Source organism: Ursus maritimus, unplaced genomic scaffold (assembly GCF_017311325.1).
Source record: "Ursus maritimus isolate PB19 unplaced genomic scaffold, ASM1731132v1 scaffold_15, whole genome shotgun sequence".
Lineage (NCBI taxonomy): Eukaryota > Metazoa > Chordata > Mammalia > Carnivora > Ursidae > Ursus > Ursus maritimus.
The window spans coordinates 16,971,184-16,994,155 of NW_024423897.1; the positions used below are offsets into that span (position 1 = coordinate 16,971,184).

Genomic DNA, 22,972 nt, shown 5'->3' on the forward strand with positions numbered 1-22,972 from the left:
ATTCATGAAAAGAAGAAAAAAAGTGGCTTAGATATTTAGGAACAGAAGAGAACTTTCTTAATGTAATAAACAGTAACTCCATAAAACATACAGCATAACACATACCCAAGGTGGAAGCTGAAACCTTTTCTTTAAGAGCTGGAATGAAACAGGATGCCTGCTACCAAAACTTCTGTGAAATAGAAACTAGATTTTCTCTCCAGCATGGTAAGGGGGCGGTGGGGGGGGGAAGTAGGATTGAAAAGGAAGAAACAAAACTGTCATTATTTGCAGGAAATATGACCGTCTATATAGAAAATTCAATATAATCTACAGATAATTTATTAATAAGAGAGTTTACTGGTTGGAGGGGGAAAATCACCGTTCAAAAATGAAGTGGATTTCAGAATACCCAAAACAAACAATATAAAAACTTAAAAATAAGATACATGTAAAATAGCATCAATAATATGAAGTACCCAGGAAAAAGTCAAGGTATTAGTTAAATATCTCTATGGTGAAAATTTAAACATTTTATTAAGGGATATTAAAGAAAATCGAGATGTAAGAGATTAAAACACATTTATGGACTGGAACATTCAATATTGTAAAGAGGTCAAATTTACTCCACAAAGTGGGAGAAAAATACTGTATTTATAGCAGATTAAATCAGCAGAGGACTAGTATCCGAAATATGTAAATTACTCATAATTTATATAAATAATGATCAATTTATGATAAAAAAGCATTTGTCCCCTTAACACTCCCCAAATCCAAATGGTTCATAAACAAAAGAAAAACTGCTTATTAACCTTGTTAGTAAAGAGGAAAATGCAAATTAAAGACACAGTGAGATGCCATCATATCCTTTACCAGTTTGGAAAAAGAACCAAATCTGGTAATACTAAGTGTGGATGAGGATGTGGAATAGGAGAAATTCTTATACACTGCTGGTAGATGCTCGGGAAACAGGCATTCTCTAATAAGTTTCTCCGACCCAGTAATTTCGCTCTCAGAAGTATACTCCAGAGAAGGTTCTGTATGTGTGCACCAGGATTCGTGTACGGGAATGTCCAGGGTGGCATTGTTCATGATAATTGAAACAGAAGGCGAAGTGTGTACCTAAAATATAGTGAACAAATAACTTGAGGCATATCCATTCCCGGAAAAGTATTCAATAGTGAAAACAAACAATCTACAGGAATACACAACAGCATGAATGAACCTCACAGATAGACCTGCTGAGTAAAAGAAACAGAACACAAAAGCTTACAGATGATAGGATGTCATTCATATGATGTTCAAAACCAAGCAAAACTATACCTATAATTTTGGAATGCATACACAGGCGGTAAAAGCATAAGAAGATGAATGATTACTGCAAAATTTAGAATAGTGATTATCTGTACGGGAGGAGCAAGGTTTTGTGATCAGGAAGGGACAGCGGGTTTGGAGTGGGTGTCAGCAGGACTTGAGGAGAACTGGCAATGTTTTACTTTTTGTTTTGGGTCCTGGTTACCCGAGTGCTTGCTTTATAAATATCCGTGCACTATGAATTTATATGTGCAATGCTTTGTACGTCTCTTATGTTTCCCAGCAGACAACAGTTTCACCTTAAAGCCATATTGTGACATCATCATGCTTCCATCGTCTTGGAAAAAATTAAAAAGTCTGACGGGACTGTGACTGGCAAAGTCATGGAGCCTGTGTTCTCACTGGCAGTGAGAATGTCAACTGGCATGAGTGCTTTGGAAAACTGCTCAACCACATTCTTGTAACGTGGATGCCTATGAAAAGAGAAAAATGCGACTGTAGGTCAGAGATGAAGCGGGGAATAGGAAAAGAAAAGAAAAGAGAAAGAGAGCTTCCTAGATTGATGAGGACTGTGTGCTTTGAACGGAGGAGTATGATCGCGTCACTACCCGAACCAAGAGTGTACGACTAATAAGCCAACAAAAGAAAGAAGAGGTGCCCCAGGATGAGTGACCACTCACACAGCTCCCCACCCCTGCGTGGTCTGGGCAGGAAGTAGCCCTGCATGCTCAAGATGGCACTGCGGGTAGGAGTTCCTGCGGTGACTCATGCTCAACAGAATTGTCTTGATGGTAGACCCCTTTTCATTTTTCAGTTTCGTCCCTGGGAGGCTCGCTGAGCTACCGAGGGTGAATCATTTTACAGCCCTCCCCACTTCCTCTCCTCTGAAGAGGGCTGGTTATGTGGGCAGGGGCAGCATTAACTTCCCTTAGGAGTTACTTGCTGGGCAAATACTGGGATTTCTCAGAATGCTGACTTGTCCGTGCTGGGCTACTGTTTTCTATGCTGTACGAAGAGCCCTGGAGAGGGCTCTAACTGGCTCTTGCACTGGTTTGAGAATGACCTTAAGCTTCATCTCGCGGGCATTCATGTAGAGTTACTAAAAATAAAAACTGTCCATAAACACGAAAGCTCTTTATCATCTCCCCGGTGTTGTGAAGAGCATGTCTTTGTAAGTTAAAAAGCACTTTATTAGTGAAATGCCTTTTTTTTTTTTTTTTTCCAGAAGAAAAAGAACCATGCGTATTTGGAAGGGCAGGTTTTCTTTTCCCATCTCTCCATCCCATCCCTTTCTGGGAGGGCATCCGTAGTGGCCAATTGCTCTTGCTACCCAGAATCCGTTTTTCCTCTTGAAATGCACCACACTTTTTCTTTGGGGGAATCACCTTCTTTCACTGTAGAACGAACACAAGGTTTGGGACTATGACTCAGGCTCAACCCAATTAGTCCTTCTTGAGCCTGTGGACGCAGATAGTTCAGGAATGAGTCTGTGACCCAGTGTGGGCCTTTGAGGGAATGTGAATCACTGGACCTGTGGGAGAGCAGCCGAAAGATGTTCTTGGTAGGTGGCGGGGTGCTTGGCGGGTATAGCGGAATCTGAGGAGGGAGCCAAAACCGGAGCCAGCCAGAAACCAGGTCCCCAGTGACCTCACGGGCGCCATTGAGTCAAGTCTGCCTGCAGCTGACCTTTTCAATAATGTCAGTCAATAAATTCACTTTACAGTTTAAACTAGTTCGAGTTGGGTTTTCTCTTAACTGCAACCTAAAGACTCTGAGGAAAGGTTTATTGGCATAAGAACAACACGGAGATCTAGCTATGAGAGGTGGTCCATAGCAAGGGAGAAATTTAGTTGCCTTGTAAATGTATCATCATTCTGAAGACCTTGAAGTTCCCTTCGGGTACGCCCCGGATCTCTGGCCTGAAGTCGCCCTCTCAGTGCCGGGCCTGGTGGGGAAGGCAATGCCGAAAGCAACCTGACGCAAAGGAGCGCACTGAGACCACAAAAATCAACGTCAAATAAAAATAAAAGGACTTTCATTTGAGGTGGAGTCTTTGAACTGACAGGTGGTTTAATGGGGAGTATACAGATATGTTTTGTACCTTCTCCCAGATCCCCTTGTGTTCTTGATGTTCCTAATTGTCCACGGGTGAGACATTCTTTCCCGTGATACACCCACAAGAGGTACTGGCATGAACCTGTTTGTATATTTAGAGATGAGCACGGAAAAATAGCTGCAAGGAGATCCATTATGTTGACAGTAGGTATTTTGTGCTGCTGAGATCATGGTATTTATTTATTTATATTCCTATTTTTTTTAAAGAATTTTCTACAATGAGTATGACTTATATGGAGTATGACTTATATAATAAAGGAAAGTTTTCAAGTACTGTACAGACACCAGTTTACAAGCACTTTATTTATTTTTAAAGTTTTTGTTTAAATTTCAGTTGTTAATATACGGTGTAAAATTAGTTTCAGGTGTGCAATATAGTGACTCAGCACCTCCATGCGTCACCCAGTGCTCATCGCGACAAGTGCCCTCCTTCGCTCCCATCACCTATTTCACCGATCTCCCCGCCCACCTCCCCTCTGGTAACCATGAGTTTGTTCTCTATAGTTGAGTCTGTTTCTTGGTTTGTCTCTCTCTTGCTGTTTCCCCCTATGCTCATTTGTTTCTCTACTTCTATGTGAGTGAAATCGTATGGTACTTGTCTTTCTCTGACTGACTTATTCCGTACAAGCACTTTTAAAGGGAAGTCACATGGCTAGACGCAATCTGGAAGTCAGAAGATCTAGCTCAAATTTGCTTACCTTAACTTCTTACCCTTAACATCCAAACTTAGTGCCTCCCTTTGCAAAATTTTGGGACTAATACTACACGGAAGCTAAAATGTTGTAGTTTAAGTAAGAGAGGGCTTTTGATTCAAATCAATTATACATAGGATTCCTTAGGTAATCATCTCTCCAAAACCCATTCTTCTGCAGCTCCCCCATTGCACAAAGTAGATTCTAATTGGACTGAGTTTTTCCAGATAATCCCATCTGTCTCACCCCTGTTCTCTTGTCTCCTGACCTGGGTCAAATTCTCTAACTTCCATTTCATGAATTTTGTCTAGTGGCCCTTTAGTTATCTATCATTGTGAATTCTAATTACACATAATCCTAACGTTTTCATTTGGTGCTTGGAGGCTATCTTAAGGAGCCTGAGATTTTTCTGCCACTTTTCCTGCTGCTGAAGGAGAAAAGCAAAAACACAAACTTAACTCTACCGGGGTATTGTATGCAGCACCCCTCTACGGGATCACAGCCAACAGTCAACAAGCACACCTTATGAGAGAGAATGCAATACACAACACAACTTTCTAAACACAACTTGGAAATGAATTAATTCCCATACGAAAGGCTTCTTTGCTGAAAGCACATTCAAGGGCTCCTTTTAAAAAGCAAACTTCCATGGCATGTAAGTAAAGACTCATAGGCCTCTGTGGATCTTTTATGATCAACTTGACCAATAAACTGAGACATGAGGTGTCCATTTCAAGGGCACGATAACATGGTTGCGTTCACACCATGTTTTCATCCAGTGGCAGTCACAGGGCTGTAATAAAGAATGAGGAAGTTCTATACGAGCTGGAATGGAGAGATCTTTGGAACAGAGAGTTGAGGTTAGAAAGAAAGATGCAAGCTGATCGAGGTTAGTCCCCTACACGTAGAGCGAGCGGACAATTGTGGCGGAATCCGAGGCGCACAGGACCAGCTGTGAAGCACTCTTGCCGAAAAGTCAGACTGAATCCAATCAAAGCTCTAGAGCTAAGTTTCATTTATAGGAAACACACAGAAAAGAGGAATAATTTGAATGACACCACAAGGAAGTGGGCAAACCCAGAATGTGGAACATTCTCCAGAACAACTGGTTTGTACAACCTGTCAGTGGCGGGGGGGATGGAGGGAAAATTGTCCTGGATGAAGATACTTAAGAGACCTAACAACCGAATGCAATGTAGGGACCTTGTTTGGGCCTGAATATAAACAAACATATGCTGGGGTATTTTTGAGATAATCAGGGGTAATCTGATTATGGACTGAAGAATTAGGTGCTAAGACATCGTTATGAATTTGGTCATGTGTGATAACGGTATTGTGGTTATGCAGCAGAATGTCCACTTTTTTCTTTTTTAAAGATTTTATTTATTTATTTGACAGAGCACGAGAACGAGAGAGCACAGGGAGCCTGACATAGGGCTCGATCCCGGGACCCTGGGATTATGACCTGAGCTGAAGGCAGATGCTTAACCGACTGAAGAGCCCAGGAACCCCCAGAATGTCCACTTTCAAAAACCAAAATGCACATTGAAGTCTGTAAGGTGAAATAACATGATGTCTGGGATTCATTTTAAAATAGAAGTTGATAATTTTGAATCTGTACTTTGGGAACTCATACTTTTCTCTCTGCTTTTGTGAATGTCAAAAAAGTTTTTGTATAAAACAATAAATAGAAAATGTAAGGTGCAACCCAGGTATACAATTTGTCTAAGAGAGGAGGGAATAAGAATATATATTTTATTTTTTCGTGTTTGTGTTGGGGTATACACAAGAGACTTAGGAAAACAGAAACCTACAGGGTGGGTGGGGAAAATTGGTAGACTTGGGGGGGTGGGAACAAGGCTTCTTCATAAAGCTTTGATATTGCTTTGAATTTTAGCCATTTGGATGAATTATCTAAATTTTTTTTAAGAAACAAATAAAGGTTAAATAAACATGAAAATGCTCAAAAACAGCTCCCTATACACAGAGAAAAAAAAGAGAGAGAAGGGGTTTAGAGTAGATTTCTAGGCTTCTTTATGTCTAGACTACAATGAATTAATAAATTGTTAATATTTTATAAAGCTGGTTCCAGTAGTAACTGTAGAGATGGACAGAAAACAGTAAAAACAATAAAAAATTAAAACAGAAAAAAAAAAGAAAAAACAGAACACAGAATCTGAGGGCTGAAACTTTTAAGAGTGTTGACTGGGGTCGTGCAGTAAACATGACCTCTGCCCCCATGTTTAATCCATTCTGCCTTCCCCTTGAATATGGACATTTGCTGGTTGTTATTAGTTACATAGGCAGACATATTAAGGGCAAATATGAAATTCATAGAACAGCTTATAGTGGAAAAATCTGGAGCTTGGGGGACTCAGCTCTCATTTGAAATTACCAATCATGTGCCTTTGGGCAAATCAGCCTTGTCAGGTCTCAGTTTCCCTATCCATAGGCTGAAGAAATTGACTGCTGTCTCTCCAGTAGCTGCTACCTCTCTGATGCTAGGGAAGTGCATGCATAGGACGAGAGCTCCGTATTTATATTAAATGGATTTAGTGCCATAAGGATGAGCGACAAGGAAGTTCAGCAAGAAAAGACAGAGGAGGGCCACAGGGCTCTCAGAAACAATTCAGTCTGTGAGCTCACTTTTGTAAAGAACCATTGGCTTTTAAGGTTCCCAGACAAATGTCACTCTCCCAGGGCTGAGACTGTTGGGGTCTGAGGTGTTACCTCCGTGATGGAGAGTGTGGCTGGAAGTCCACACTTCCTGACAATTTATGCCCGAAGTGCCTGGGGTGGGAGGCAAGGAGACATCTTGTGTACATGAGATGAAATACAATACTGGGGTCCTTCAACTTCCTCCCGCGGTGGGGAAAAAGAAACATTCCAGAAAGGAATGTGTCTTTCCTAAGTGGAAGGGCTTGAAAGTTCAGGTCCAAGTCAGAATATTAGAGCAGGGCGCTGTGCCTATGTCACCGAGCACAATTTCCTCATTTTCTACATTTTATAAATGAAGGAACCAAGATACAGCAAGGTTATATGACACAGCCCAATTTGTGTTAGAACAAGGCTAAGAAGGAAGCTCAGAATGGCGTGAAAGGGCCCATAAATGTGAGGATAAAGAAGATGCCATTCACTGTGGTATTCTCCAGCTCCCAGTCCAGTTCCTGACGCACAGTAGGTGCTTCATTAACACTGGTCACATGACCAACCAACTTCCTGATCTGACTGACTGAACGCACGGATGCTGTGTTCCTACCCTGTGTTCCCTGGTAACCAGCGGGACCCACACATCATCCATTTCACACAGACGATTACGTCATTGGAGATGCTCCAGGCCTCTCTCTACTTGCTGGGAGTTTTCCTGACTGAGAGACACGTTGCTTCCTCCGAGTGTCGCTTCCTCTTCGTTGAGACTAAGGGATAAATATCAGAGACTGACAGGATGTGTGTGGTGTAGCATGACAGAGAACTGGGGTTTCCTTTGATGTAACTGTAGACTTGGCAGCAATAACAGAGCCAAGATTGGTAGTCAGGTGCCCTGGTGTGCTGGGCCAGCAGTTGGGGACCGTGGCCGCCGCTCCTGTGACTGGGAAGGAGATTCGATTGCAAGAGCAATCTCCAGTTCCACTGGAGAATTAAAACTAAACAGAACCATTATTTGACTTGTCTTCTTCAGAATCCATGGTTTCACCTCTTCCCTTTGACTGCGTCCTGCTGGGGCTGCTACTACTCACAGGTAAGTCTGGGCACAGGCTTCCACAGCTGGAAACTACAAGATAAAGATACAAGGATGGTCATTGTAACGTTTGTAATAGCAAGTATGGAAGCAACCTAAATGTCCACCAGTCGGGGAGTAGGTAAATAAGCTGTGATATACGGTGCAAACACGGAGGCCGACTGCACGTAGTGATATGTCCCTGAGTCCAAACATCAATTGATAAAAGAAGGTGCGGAAGGACGTCTCTATCAGACTTTTATTTGGGTATGTGTGTTGCAGGGAGTGGGAATACACAAATGCTTCTTAATGTGTGCGTTCTGGAAAGGGGAACTGGAAAATGGGAAGGAGCAGGGAGAGGGAGTATACTTCTCGTGTACCTTTTATATTGTTTAATGTTTTACTATATATATATTTATTAATATGTGTATGTAAAGGCAATTAATTTTAAACCTTAAAATAGCCTGTGAGTGGTTTCAAATACACAAGCTTCTTATTCAGCCAATGTTTTTCATTCATTGTGTGCCAAGTGCTTAAAAAAAGAGAGAGAGGGGTGCCTAGGCGGCTCAGACGGTTAAGTATCTGCCATCGATCAGGTCATGATCCCCGAGTTCGGGGATCGAGCCCTGTATCAGGGTCTCTGCTCAGCGGGGAGCCTGCTTCTCCCTCTCGCTCTGCCTTCCACTCTCCCTGCTTGTGCTCTCTGTCAAATAAATAAATAAAATCTTTAAAAAGAATTAAAAAATTAAAAAAAAATAGAGTGAGATTTATGTCAGGTTAACTGCCTTTCATCGATGAGCAATCAACTGTCCCAGACCAGTGAGCTGTTTTACTGGCAGACAATGACACATTTTCTGATTACCCATTTCCATCAGCCTTGCCCTCTGGTGTTCACAGGGTTGGACCACAATTCTCTCTTAGGGCATTGGTTCTCAAAGTGAGTTTCTGAGAACAGCCATCTTAACAGCTCCTGGGAACTTGCTAGAAATTCAAATTCTTATACCCACCCCAGACCTATTGAATCAGAAACTCTAGCAGTTGGGCCCAGCCGTCTGTGTTTTAATGTCTTCCCAGTGATTCTGATGCCCCTCAAGTCTGAGAATCATCGTCATCATGAATCATCTTCCAAACAGGACAGCAGCACTGGTTTCCTTTTAATTCTATAAGGCACTACTTGCATTTTTCTTGAAACCAACCAACCTCACTCATTGTCTGGGTCTTGCTCTCTTTCCCTCTTTATTCAGGGTCTTCGGAAGGGGTATACATAGCTGAAGTGGGTCAGAATGCTGATCTGCCCTGTGTCTACTCTGCAACCACTTCTGAAGCTCTTGTGCCCGTCTGCTGGGGCAGGGGATCCTGTCCTGTGTTCGAATGTCATAGTATGGTGCTCAGCACAGACGGAAGGAACGTGAAATATCAGACCTCCAACAGATACCAGCTAAAGAGGAATATCCACAAGGGAGATGTGTCCTTGACTATAGAGAACGTGACTCTAGCCGACGGTGGGACCTATTGTTGCCGGATCCAATTCCCAGGCATAATGAATGATAAAAAATTAAACCTGGAGTTGGTCATCAAATCAGGTGAGTGGACCTTTGTATGCCTTCTTGAATAAAATCACCTGCAGGTAATATTAAATACACTGATTGGTCTCCCTTCTGATCTCCCCAATTACAGCCATGGGGGGGAGTCCTTAAGACCTAAAGTTTAACAGGCTCCCCCAGCGATGCCCAGCCACTTTTAATTTCCTTCATCTATTTTAAAACTCATGGACAGGATCTATAGAATGGGAGGAAAGGTCAAGACTGGTGGTTTGAGGGGCGCCTGGGTGGTGCAGTCATTAAGCGTCTGCCTTCGGCTTAGGGTGTGATCCCGGCGTTCTGGGATGGAGCCCCACATCAGGCTCCTCCGCTAGGAGCCTGCTTCTTCCTCTCCCACTCCCCCTGCTTGTGTTCCCTCTCTCGCTGGCTGTCTCTGTCAAATAAATAAAATCTTAAAAAAAAAAAAAAAAGGCTGGTGGTTCGGGAACCTGACTGCTCATTAGAATCACCTGAAAATCTTTTTTTAACACCTATAGCTCCTTGGTCCGCACGCACCCACGAACCAGAGAAATCAGTGTCTCTGGAGGTCGAACCCGAGCCCTAGGATTTTACCAAGTCTACCTTACATGAGGATTGAGAACCACCGGACAGTGCACGTGTGGCGTGCATGTGCTCATGCGTTTGTTTGAAGATTTACAGAGCATAGAGTGTGTGGCTGATGGAGCTGAGTTCAAATCCAACTTCGCCTCCTAACTACCTGTGTACTCTTGGGCAAGTTATTTAAACTCGGTGAACTCCTCCTCTATGAAATACGGTAATTCCTACCACACAGGCCCTTGGAAGGACTTTACGAGGTGTTTTATGAAAAGCGTTCAGTGTGGCCTTTTGGGTGGCTGTTAGTTCCATTACTAACCATTAGACCGACCGTGGCGATGCTGACTGTAACACGCCTCTGCCCAACATTTGACGGGTGCCCTGCACTCCACGAAGGGGGCCGGGTAGGTTTGGCAGTTGGGCATGTGCTTCTCTTCATTTGTTGCGTTTCATATTTTTTTCTGCTGCCCCTTTGACTCTCTGCCACAAGCTCTCTGCTCTCAGACGAGCCGCATGCTTATGTTGGTTTCTGGTATTAGCCAAGGTCACCTCTGCTCAGACGCCATGGACAGACTCCACTGCAGCCTTTCCGTGGATCCTCACCGCCAAGGGACATGGCGCAGGTAATGACGCGGAAGGTGTAGCAGGAAGCCTTCGGGTGTTGTCAGAGTTCAGAGGATTTGGAGTATGGGAAAGAGACGAGAAAAGGGTTTGAGTGGAGGCGTGAAGGTCCCTGGGCACCTGAGATGTTGTATGTGGGGAGGGCTGGGGTGGGGATAGACCTGGGCTGCGAAAAAGGAGCCCTGAGCTAGGATTCGGAACTAGTCACAAGAAGCCCTGTGACCTGGGCCAAAACCTTTCACTTCCCTGGATCTCTGCGTCTTGTTCTGTCCAAGGAGAGGGTTTAGAGACTTTGGATTTTGTAACCTAGTGAAATTCCCACTCCCTCCAAAAACAAAATCCTGGTGGTCTACATATTTTGCCAAATAAGAAAAAAAAAATTCTACTAAGGCCATTATTGCGTTAAAAAAGACATGTTTTTAAATTAAATAAATTTAGTCTAATGAAAAACGTATTACATTGCCATTATTTTCCAATTGACTCCCAGACTGGGGTGTTTTGTCATGAATTGGCTCCAGTCCATGTTTGGGGTTGGATGAGGTGATTTGGAGGATCTTTTCTAACTAGAATGAAGCCCATCATGTTCTTTCAATTCCAGCCTCAGGAAGAGCAGCTAAATCCTCTGAGTAATTCAGCAAGGACTTCTCCATGCTGTTCTGGTAGAGAAGATAGGGTCAAAAGAGCAGACTGCAGGTCATACTGAGCAGGGAAATTCATCTTAAATGTCTCCCGTCAGATTCCTGGTCCTTTGTATACTCTCTGGGGCTCAGTCTTCCATTCAGTAAGATGAGGGTAATAACAGGTACACCCCATATCTTAATTTCATAAATCTCCTGAGTCCCACTTAAAGGGATTTAAATAAGAAAGGGTATCTCAAGTGCTTAGCCCAGTATTTGATCATAGCATGTACTCAGTACATGTTGGTTATTGGCTTTAATGTTACCAGTAAGATCTGGAGGCAGAATGAGATTGTGGTTAAGTATGTCAGTGACAGGGTTCCATTATCAGTTCTTCATACCAGCTTTGTGAGCTCAAAGTAAAATTGCTCAATCTCTGTGAGGCTCAGTTTCCTTACCTCTACATTGGGGGTAATCCCAGTGCCTATTGCATAAGACTGTTGTAAAAATTGAGTGTGACAATGTAGGCAAAGTGCTCAGCGTGGTACCTGGCTCACAGAAAGCACTCAAATATTAGTTATTATTGTAAGTTTTCAGTTCTCCACCGGTTTAGTCTTTGGTGGTTCTTTAGTGATTGGTAGCCAACATCTCTTCTGTGATTAGTAAGAAAATTAAATATGGTAGGACCAGATGACAATCCTCATTCCAAAAGGAATTTAAAGTGTAAAAACCACATTGGTGGAACTGCTAAGTAAACATAAATCTTAAACACACGCAAGATTTTCTAAAGTAAATCCAGTTTCTGCTTCCCTGTAGTTAACCCTAATCAAGTCGTACCCCATATTTATTGTATGCCCATGTTCCCATCCTGGGCTCCAGCGTTCTTTACGTCACCACAAGTGGGCATTCACTATATGCCCACACACCTTTCTGAAGAGGAAGGGCATTTCCTCAGGGTTGTCCATATCATAAACAAGTCCTTTTCCCTTTGGTTGTTACCTGTTAGTTCCTTCCCTCTAGGGCAACAAAGATGGGGTCTCCTCTTCAAAGTCAACTTTGGGTAGGTGTACGTACCTTTTCTTTTAATGTGGAATGTGGGTACATTGAATATGTTTGCTATTCAGTGGAGTGGAACCTTAACAAGTAAAAGTTCCAGGGCTCTTGGAAGCTCCTAAACATATCTTGAACATAAAACAATGTCATGTCCCTTCCAGATGAAGGAGGCAGAACTAGGTCATGGTGAGTTCTCAGCTCTGGAGGTAGACTTGGTTTGAATCTCAGGTTTGCCAATTACTGGTTGTGTGATCTTACGCAAAGCACCTCTCTGAGACTTGGTCACTTCATCTGAAAAATGGAAAAATAATAATACTTATATATTGTGGTGCAGATTAAAAGATATTATGCAAATAAAGTGCTAAGCACCATGTCTGGCAGGTGATATGTGCTAGATGGTAACTATAAATTTATATACTTTTAAAACCATCACATCCCACCCCCGCTCCCCGCTCCACTCCAGCCGAGTCTTGGGTTCCCTAGAAACACCAACACAGATTTTTCTAACTGTCCCACTCACCTTGGTTGATGGCTATCTATGTGAAATTAAGCAGTGATAATAAAATAGAGCGCTGTTGGGTTATTTTCACTGTAAATTGAAACAAAAACAAAGAAAAGAGAAGTCCGTCTTGCCATTTAGACCAAGAAAAATAGTTACAGGGAAGCAGAAACTGGATTTACTTTAGAAAATCTTGCGTGTGGTTGAGATTCATGTTTACTTAGCAGTTCCACCAATGTGGTTTTTGTACTTTAAATTCCTTTTGGGTAGTAATAAGAGCAAAGGTAAGTGGAAGAGAATCTCTTTTATTTCCTTTTTTTAAAAAAAATATTTTTGGGCTAAGAATATTAAAATTTGACTATTAAAATCATGGCTTGTTAAACCAGGGGTTCTACCTGAAAGGACTTAGACCTTTAGGCTTCCAGAAAGTGGCCATGACATTTAAGAAGTTTCAGAGCCTCTGACTCAGCCAGAGACATGAGCAGCAACCATAGTTTTCCCAAAGCTGGACAATCTATTGATCTTTAGAAGGCTGCGTCTGTGAGGTCAGGGCCTGTGCCCATCCTGTTCGTGGCTCTGCCGCCGTGCCTGGCACAGAGTAGGGGTGTAGACATGTTCATCAAATGGATAGATAGATGAATAAATAAATAGGTAAAAAGGAAAGAAGGTGAGCTGGCAACCAGGCAATGTGACCACTTGGTAGTGACCATGCCAAGGTGAAGGTTGTTGAAGGCAGCATAGTTCGGAGTAAAGGTTTGAAGCCATGCAGACCTAAACCGGAAGGCCATGTCTGTTATTCACTAAGCTGCATGACCCTGGGTAAGTCCCTTCCCTTCTGAAGTCTCAGCTTCTTCATCTGTGTAATGGGGCTAATAGTCCCTACTTTAGGAGAATTGTTTTGAATGCTAAATGAAATACTTTGCTCAAAGAATTTAGCACAATGTCCACTCATGGTAAATTATAGCCATGGTTATTATTATTTTCATTTTCAGACAATTAAATACCCTGTCTCTCTTTTAATGAATACATGTAGAACTTTTTCAAGAAAATTAACTTTTGTTATCTTTCAAAATCTAATTACAGTATAATGCCTGCGTGAGTGATATCAATGTTGTTGGAATTTTGCAGCCCTCTTTGGGGCCTTGTGGACACAACAAATGACGTATTCAACCGAAGTCTTCCTAACAGAGGTCTCCTTTTCATGGAACCTAAGTAGTTGGGTTCATTATCTGGTTAAAAAAAATATGGTCATCCTAAAATTGATTTGCAAGTGTTTAGAAAATTTTGTTGGTCTCACGATTAATTATTGTATAAGAGTATAGAGTAGATTTAATTTCAAATAGGATTATAGGCATCTTTAGGATTTTTTTTAAAAGATAAAAGAAAACATTCTTGACTGTTCTGTTGGCTATTTTTTTTTTTCTCTCTTTATGGCAGAGACACAGACACTGGAGGCTTTCCATGATAAACAACAAACTGTAAGTGACTTTGTGTGTGAGTGTGTGTGTGTGTGCGCGCACGCTAACCTTATGCCCAACGCAGAGAAAAGAAAGTTCAACCTTAGTCTTCCTCTTGTTTGCTCTCTGCTTGGGGAAAAAAAATGCTTAATCTCCCTTAGCCTCAGAGCCCTTGGCTGTCACATGTTGGTGATGCCATTTCTAACTGCATGGGCCTATCATAAGGGTGGAATGAGGGGATGTAGGTCAAGTGCCTGGCACATAGGAAGTGCTAGAAAACCAAAACGAAGAAGCACTACCCGCTTGTCCCTCTTATCCTATTTCAAAATGTATACCACTGTGGAGGGTTCAATCTCCATCTCCCTAGAGTATATTTCTTCTCATTTCCATGGCAACCCCAATGAAAAAGGTTATTTACATTTATTTATATATGGCAAGATACTAGTCAGGAATATTTTAAGCCAAGAATTTCTATATCTAACTCCAAATAAATCAATATTTTAATTAACCACAAATTTGGTGTCTCCCACCTTCTCAGAGTAAAAGGGAATCCCCTAGATAGCAAGCTTATAGTAGCGACTTAGACATTCTTTGGGGACACAGCCAGGAGTCTGCCTTCATTTGTCTAAGTCCCCGATTTGTGTATTCACAACTGGGGCTCAGCACTTTGTCTTTGCCCCTCCCCCTCTCTGTGACCAAGGACTGAGTCTAAGTACCTCTGTACATCCATAGTGTTTGACGTGCAGTATCTTGCCCGTAACACTCCTGCAGCAAACGTTTATTGAATAAATGGAAGATTTAATTCCTTTGACTTTGTTTTAAAAGTGTTTACTATTATTGTTTTTAAAGGGACTAAAATTTGGGAAGCAGAAGAATTTTCTGACTCTCAGTCAAAAAATCCAATTGATTAGAGCAATAACATAATAGTTATCACTGCTTAAGCATTTATTGTATACAAGGCCCTGTGCCAAGCATTTTATATTTCTCATCCCTTAATTTTCCCCAGAACGCTACACGATGGTGGCAGACCTAGGACTTGAACTCAGAACTGGCTGGCTGCAAAGGCCTGGCTCTTAAATCACCGTCTTTCTGTGAATATGGGTGTTTCTCTACAAGACACCAAGTTTTGACCACTCTGAAACTCCCTGGAACACCAGGGGACCTTGAATGAATGGGATTCTACTCTAAAGCCCATTTTTATTTGGTGGGAGAGGGGAGTCCATTTACTAAGGGCTCCTTGTGCCCCCAACAGCATAGAAGTGACACATTTTATTCCCTTACTAACTCCGAAGAGTATGCACGTCCCTTTCTTTGGTGGTTGGAGGCCTATCTGGAAGGAGACAGATCATGAGTAGTCTCAAGGTCCCGGCACTCCCGTGGTGCCGTGAAAGGGACGGTCCGATGCACAAGTCATGAGACTGGCTGAGCACACAACTGATTTCTGGCCATCTGCTGTAGTTCTGTTTGTGTTTCCGTAGCAAATACCCACATTGGCTAATGAGTTACAAGACGCTGGTGCGACCACCAGAATAGGCGTCTACATCGGAGCAGGGGTCTCTGCTGGACTGGCTCTCCTTCTTATCATCGGTGCTTTAATTCTCACGTGTAAGTTGGTTGGTGCTTTAATTCTCACGTGTAAGTTGGTTGGTGCTTTAATTCTCATGTGTAAGTTGGTTGGTGCTGCTTCTTTCTCCCTCTGATGAGGAACTGTTAAAAAAGGAACTAACACAAAAATATGAGTTTATATTTATACCTGAAGGTGATAAAACTGAATACTCTGTAGTCCTCCCAAACCTACCAATGATACTAGCTATGTTTTTATTCAACACTTACCAGGTAATACACAAGCATTGTGCCTAATGTTTTTCCTATATTTTATCGTCACCATCCTACGCAGTAGGGAGTATTTATCACCGTTTTATAATGCAGGAAGCAGAGCTACAAGAGAGTATGCCGCTTTGCCAAGGTTTCAGGATCCCTAAGACGCAAAGCTGGTCTCTTACGTTTGGCTAAGAACACAAACCTCTTTAAGTCATGAATTAGGTTTATTCGGAAGTAAAACAAACAAAATTTCTCTCTGTGCATTTTCCTACCTCACTTGTTCCTATCTTACCTGTTTCCTAACTTACTTGTGCAGGTCTTTAGAGAGAGGTGGCAAGTCCTTTAATCAAAGTGTCGGGGGCCAGGATTGCAGCATTCGTGTTTTGCTCCTTCATGGCACTCACACACACATTGCTTTCTAAGTTAGTTTTATTTAAAAAATCTTCTTAAGGCATGGCTTATATACTTGAACTGCATATTTAAAGTATGTTCAAGTTGATGAATTTCAATAGATGATCACACTTGGAAACCTATCACTACAATCAAGACCCAAACATTGCCATCACCCCAGAAGTCTCACACACTGTTGTAATTGTGATATATTCTCTTCTCTTCAAGGGCAGAGGCCAAGGCCTTATATCCTCGGGCTTAGTACATTCTAGCAGCCTTTCCTACTAATACATAAACATGGACCACATATCGGGTGACCAGTTGTCCCAGATTTGCCCAGGACTGATGGGGTTCCTAGGATGTGGGATTCCAGTGCTAAAACTGGGACAGTGCCGGGAAAATCAGGATGAATTGGTCACCCTAGTTGTGTGGCTTAAAGCTGCTGAGTGCTTTATGTTCATTAAATCCTCATAACTACCCTACTGAGAAAGACACTAATATTATATTAATTTACCAAATGGAGAACTTATATGCTGTCCAAAGTCATATGGTTAATTGATAGATATAGAAGACAAGATTCTCCTATTCCTCCCCATTATGCTGTTCTGCTATTATTGGTAAATGGATTGTTCAAAGAAAGAAGCTACCCCATCCACATTTACCTGGGTTTACTGAGAGGTAGTCGGGGAGTTTGTGAATTGATCATATGAATGTAATGCCTACAGGTTGATCAAGAACAACAATAGACCTCATTACCTTTTTGAGTCCTGCGATGGCCTGGTATTAGGGGCCATTCTAGTTTGTGTAAAGAGGCTTGAAGTGAGGTTTCTTCTCAAGGGGAGAAGTCTGACACTTTGTACCCAGGTCTGTATTACTCCGAAAACATGGCTACTTAGAAGAACAGATGGGAAAGTCCTGTTTGATTTGTGATCTTTTCCCTAGAAGTTGCTGGAGAAAATCTTAAAACCAAGGTGACAGGTGTTTAAGTCAGGACATCAAAGCCTTTAATTGGCAGCAATATAACCAGCATTCCTATATCTTTCTAGTGCACTCTCTGCAATGAGAATCCATACCTTGGTACTACTCAAACCTCCCTCATTTCTCACTCAACTGGTGAAGTATCAAAGACCTGTTCCATCTCCTTTGCCTTAGCCAAGACTTCATTCCTCCTTTTATCCCTTTCTCCAGAATCATCTACCTCTCCCTTTTTATTTATTCCACTTTCATTAGCATAAAAATATGTTCTAACTCCCATATTCCTCCTTGGCTGCTCCCATTTCTCTGTTCTTTATGGGCAAATTTCTCAGATGAATTTTTCCAGCTTTGTATCCCCAGAACTCTTCAACCCATCCTTTAGCTTCTACACCTGTAGCACCAAGGAAATAGTTTTAGTCAAGCCCACCGACAACCGCCATTTTCTAACTCCAGCAGACACCTGTGTCTTCATTGTAGTCAATCTTTCAGCAATATTTAACCAAATCGACTCTCACTCATTCTAGAAAGTCTTCCTTCTCTGGGCTTTTAGAATACCACTCTCCTACTTCATTAGCCATTCCTTTTCAGTCATTTGTGTTATTTCTTTTTCTGCTTGACTTCTAGATATTGATATTCCTTAGGTGATGACCTATATTTCCAGAGGCTTAAATGTCATCCTTAATGTCCTTCTCCAACTCAGAGTGTCCACACAGTTGATACCTTCACTTAGATGTCTCCCACATTTACCATGTCCAAAATGGAGGTCTATAGTCCATATTCCGCCTTCCCAGAATACAACTTCTGCCTCTCTGGTGTTCCCCATTATAGTGTTTCACTACCATCCATCTGGCTGCTTAAGCCAGAAAGCCAGAGACTATCCTTGAATCCTGTTTCCTCCTAACACAAAATCTGATTTTAATTCCTGTAGGCTTTCTCCAAAATACATGTAGAATCCATTCATTATTCTGCATCTCTCTCGGTCACCACCTTACTCTGATCTGAGGCATCATGATCTCTGCTTCCTTCTTCATTTTTTTTATACCTCCTTTTAATCTATTCCTCACACAGTAGCTAGGATGATCTTAAAACACAACCAGCTCTCATATTTCTGCTCTTCAATTATTTCTTATAAGTCTTAGAATAAATCCAAAATTTTGATTACGGCTTAAAAGGTCCTCTGGAGCTAGCCCCAGCCTACCTCTCCAGACCTTGCCTTGGGCCACTCTCTTATTTCAGTTTCAGGAACCCACTATCATCTATATCAGGTGTTCTCGCTGCCTGAATTCTCCCCCGGCTCTTCACTTGGCTGACACATTCTCTTCGTTCAGAACTGAGCATAAAGGTCACCTCTTCTGAGAGTTTTTTCCTGACCACCATCTCCATCATCTGTTCTTGTGCATTATTAGTTCCACAATTAGAGATTACTATTTTAAATGCCTCCTTCACTAGAACACAAGTCTTAAGAAGTCAGGGCTCACAATTCACTTTTGCATCCCCAGTACCTAGCATACTGCCAGGCACATAGGAGATGCTCCATATATTTGCTGAATGTAAGACATGCATCTTTATTACTTACTAGCATAGTCCATGTAATAAATCAAGACACACACTGATAGTTTGATTTATTTCAGTCCAAGGGAGACCAGATTTCCCTAAACAATCCTTGACTCCAGTAAGTTCATTTTATTTCTTATCTCATTTGTTTTATGAAAGCATTTTTTAATTGACTTTTCTTCCACCTTTTACCTAGGGTATTCTTATAGCAAAGAGAAGTTACAGAATTCAAGGTAAGAATAACAGGTGGGGTAGGGGAAGATGGGAATCTTGGAGGCCGCTACTCTAAGATGGCTTTGCTCTTAGGAGTCCTGCCCTAGGATTTAAACTTATACTTCCTTCTTACCTTAGGCATGGATTAATGCAATACCAATTAAACATACTGCTCTGTTCTCCTTTCTGATTTCTCTAGCTCCATTGCCTGAAGTTAAGGTATAGAGCTTATCTCACTATTGATAGGAAATGCTTTTTTTGTATATTAATGGTTTTTTTTCAATGAATTGACCCTTCCAGTGATTGAGCTACGTTCAGACTCTGGGCTGGGCACTGGGTTACAAAAGTGAGCAAGATACCCAGAATCTTCTCTTAGGGCTTTTATACATCAGCCCAGGCATTCTTTTTTTTTTTTTTTAAAGATTTTATTTATTTATTTGACAGAGATAGAGACAGCCAGCAAGGGAGGGAACACAAGCAGGGGGAGTGGGAGAGGAAGAAGCAGGCTCATAGTGGAGGAGCCTGACATGGGGCTCGATCCTGTAACGCCGGGATCACGCCCTGAGCCGAAGGCAGACGTTTAACCGCTGTGCCACCCAGGCGCCCCTAGCCCAGGCATTCTTAACTTCTGTGCCTATTAGAATTACCTAGGGCACTTGAACATAATTTTGCCAACACCAGAGCAAATAAATCAGAATCTTTGGGGATGGGGCCTAAGCATAGATGTTTTTCTAAAAATTTTCCAGGTGATTCTAATGTGGGAACAGGGTTGAGATCTACTGGTCTATTATATTTCAGTCTTGGTATCCATTTTTGACTACACACATACGTATACATATAAACACATGCACACACCTCCATTCCAAATACCCAAAGCTTAAATAACTTCTAGTAGAATTTGGTGATATTTGGTACATGAGTAGAATGCAGTAAAAAAAAAAAAATGACTCTGCCTATTGAATACTATCTAAAGACCAAGTATAGATAGTATATTTATGAAGACAAAATACTCTACAGTCAAAAAGTCAAATAGGCCAAATAAAATATTTAGTTATCACTGGCTTTCGATCATCTTTGCCAGGATTTGTTATTAGAGCTGAAACTTGAAATGTGATACTATCCATAGGTAATATTTACGTGCATTAATTCATTATTTGGTTGAAATTATTTGGTGAAATTATTTGGTAGATGTTCATCTCTCTCTATACACGGAAGCTCCATGGAAAATTAGGGCGTTGTTGCTGCATTAGTGTCTGTGTACCTAGATACACACGTGATGTTTAGTAGGCACCGACATAGCTGATGGTTGAGTGAGTCAATGCTCCTTATAGCAGCCCTGTGAAATAGAATGCTTATTATTCCCATTTTACAGACGACATCACTGAGACACAAAGTTTACTAACACGCAGGCTCCATGGGATTTTTGTGTATTATTCACTGCAGTATTTCTTGCTTCCTACAACAGTGTGTAACACACTAAATATTTCTTGATTGAGTGAATGAAAAAAGAAACAACCAACCACCCAACTTGCCCAAGGTCATATGGCTGGTAAGGGACAGAGGCAGAATTCAAACTCAAGGGGCGCCTGGGTGGCACAGCGGTTAAGCGCCTGCCTTCGGCTCAGGGCGTGATCTCGGCGTTATGGGATCGAGCCCCACATCAGGCTCCTCCGCTATGAGCCTGCTTCTTCCTCTCCCACTCCCCCTGCTTGTGTTCCCTCTCTCGCTGGCTGTCTCTATCTCTGTCAAATAAATAAATAAAATCTTTAAAAAAAAAAAAAAAAAAAAAAGAATTCAAACTCAAGTCTTATTGGATCCATAACATATTCGTATTTTTTTCTTTTTGAAATTGTTCAAGCCCACAGAAGAACTGAAGTTACAGTGGAAGGAACAATAGAACCTTTCAAGGAAACTCATGATTTAACATTCTGACATACTCGCTTGCTCTGTTTCTCTGTTAATATATAGTTTTTTTCTGGAACCATTTGTAAGGACATGTCAGGCATCTTCACACTTCACCTCAACACGTCAGTCTGTCCCTCCTTATGATACAATGCCGTTTTTGTACTTAAGGAAATGGAGATGAATTCAAATGTCCTCGATTGTTCCACACATTACTTTATTGCTTTTTTATGGCCTTTTCCTCCTAGTCAGGACCTGATCAAGGACCATGTACTACATTTGGTTGTTGTCTCTTCAGCCAAGCCTGTTCTCTTAACTGTATTCTGTGCTGCCCAGGAGATGCTGAACTCAACTGCAACATTTCTTTCCACAGCCTCGTCAGCTTGGCCAACCCCCCTCCCTCGGGGTTAGCAAACACAGGAGCAGAAGGAACGCGCTCACAGGAAAACATCTATATCATCGAGGAGAACATATATGAAATGGAAGATCCTTACGAATACTACTGCTATGTCAACAATGGGCAGCAATCCTGACAGCCTAGAGGTTTAACCCTTTAAATGCCACCAGATCCCACTACGTCATTTTTGAGCGTGGTATCATCTTTGAAAACTATGAAATGCGTAAGCTAACTGGCTTTAGAGGCTCTGTCCACACCACCAAGCAGAGTTTTTACATTTTCTGAAGATAATTAGCTCCCATAGGGAGGGAACTGTGACCTGTACTGTAGTGAGGCTCAACATTACCTCTGTGTTTCAGCCACCAGGTGTACCCAACTCAGAGACTGCTAGTCAGGGCATTAGAGCTCAAATGGGCTTTTATAGAGAGTAGGAATTCTTAATATGCAGTCCCTGAAATGCCAGGAAATTCGGTCATATGATGGACCCACAAAGCTCCTGAAAATAAAGGGAAAATTATGTGCTGAGGTACGTGCATGTCTTTTTGGGACAGGAAGTCGAAAGAGACCACTGATTTTCAAAAAGATCTGTGACCTATAAAAAGGTAAGAAGCTACTGGAGGAGGAGGAGGAGATGGTCTCGACTCTTCTAGAAGACTTATGCTTCTCTGAGTATTGATTCTTTAACAGTAAGTGCCACTGCAGAGCTCTCCTTTGCCAGTTAGGCAGACTGCGTGGCAGGTCCTGTGGTGTGGCGGGAGCTCCCAGAGAAAAAGGAAGTGTGCACTGCGTGTGTTGTCAAGTTTTGCCTGGGGCACACTCAATGGGAAAGATCTCCCAGCAACTTCTCCATTCATGGAGAGAAGTAGAGCTCTGTTTTTCATAGAAGAAGAAGAAGCAGTGAGTGGGACACAAATTCTGCTGGAAAGAAGGCAAAGGGCTCCAGCAATCTATATCAGCATCAAGTCCTTTGACGGAAAGACTGTGGTCCCTAAGCTTCAATTTCCAGGTGGTGGTAACTTGGTTTGTCTTGCTAATGTGTTGCCTGCCCAGTGCCTGACAGAGCTCTCACACATCACAGGACTTTACTAAATATCTTTGGGGTGAAAAAACATTAGAAAGGTAGACTTCTGGAGAGTCATTTCCTTTGCAGATCTTAGATAGAGCACTTGTCAGAGAACTCACAGATACTCCTAAGCTCTCATATCTGCTCTTACCTAGTTCAAAGTGGTGTTGGTTTCTTAGCATCGTCTCCTAGCTCAGGTCTTTGGAAGTCTGTTACTCTCTTGTCTGTGTCCTCTTTTCTTTTCTTTTTTCTTTTCTTTTCTTTTTTCTTTTCTTTTCTTTTCTTTTTTCCTTTCCTTTTCTTTCCTTTCTTCTTTTCTCTTCATTTCTTTTCCTTTCTCTTCTCTCTCTTTCTCTTTCTCTCTCTTTTTTTTTTTTTTTTTTGGAGATGGGCAGAGGAAGAGATAGAGAATCTTTTTTTTTTTTTAAGATTTATTTATTTATTTATTTATTTATTT

At 41.8% G+C, this 22,972-nt stretch overlaps 1 protein-coding gene across 2 annotated transcripts; it reads left to right on the plus strand.

The window, feature by feature from the left end:
- Positions 1–7,420: 7,420 nt before the first annotated feature.
- On the plus strand, positions 7,421–21,977 carry HAVCR2 (hepatitis A virus cellular receptor 2). Of its 2 annotated transcripts, XM_040630373.1 has the most exons (7): positions 7,429–7,839; positions 9,063–9,401; positions 10,493–10,576; positions 14,181–14,221; positions 15,679–15,805; positions 19,137–19,173; positions 21,429–21,977. In XM_040630373.1, the coding sequence occupies exons 1-7, from the start codon at positions 7,785–7,787 to the stop codon at positions 21,586–21,588; spliced, it is 843 nt and encodes a 280-aa protein (XP_040486307.1). In that variant the 5' UTR covers positions 7,429–7,784; the 3' UTR covers positions 21,589–21,977. The 2 variants fall into 2 exon arrangements, with proteins under 2 accessions (XP_040486308.1, XP_040486307.1); XM_040630374.1 differs by lacking the exon at positions 10,493–10,576 and having other exon boundaries at positions 7,421–7,839.
- Positions 21,978–22,972: the final 995 nt, after the last annotated feature.

Coding starts and splice junctions, on each gene's coding strand:
- HAVCR2 (XM_040630373.1), top strand. CDS start 7,785: ATGGTTTCACCTCTTCCCTTTGACTGCGTCCTGCTGGGGCTGCTACTA. Junction 9,402..10,492: donor GGAGTTGGTCATCAAATCAG/GTGAGTGGACCT, acceptor TTCTGGTATTAG/CCAAGGTCACCTCTGCTCAG. Junction 15,806..19,136: donor CGGTGCTTTAATTCTCACGT/GTAAGTTGGTTG, acceptor CCTTTTACCTAG/GGTATTCTTATAGCAAAGAG.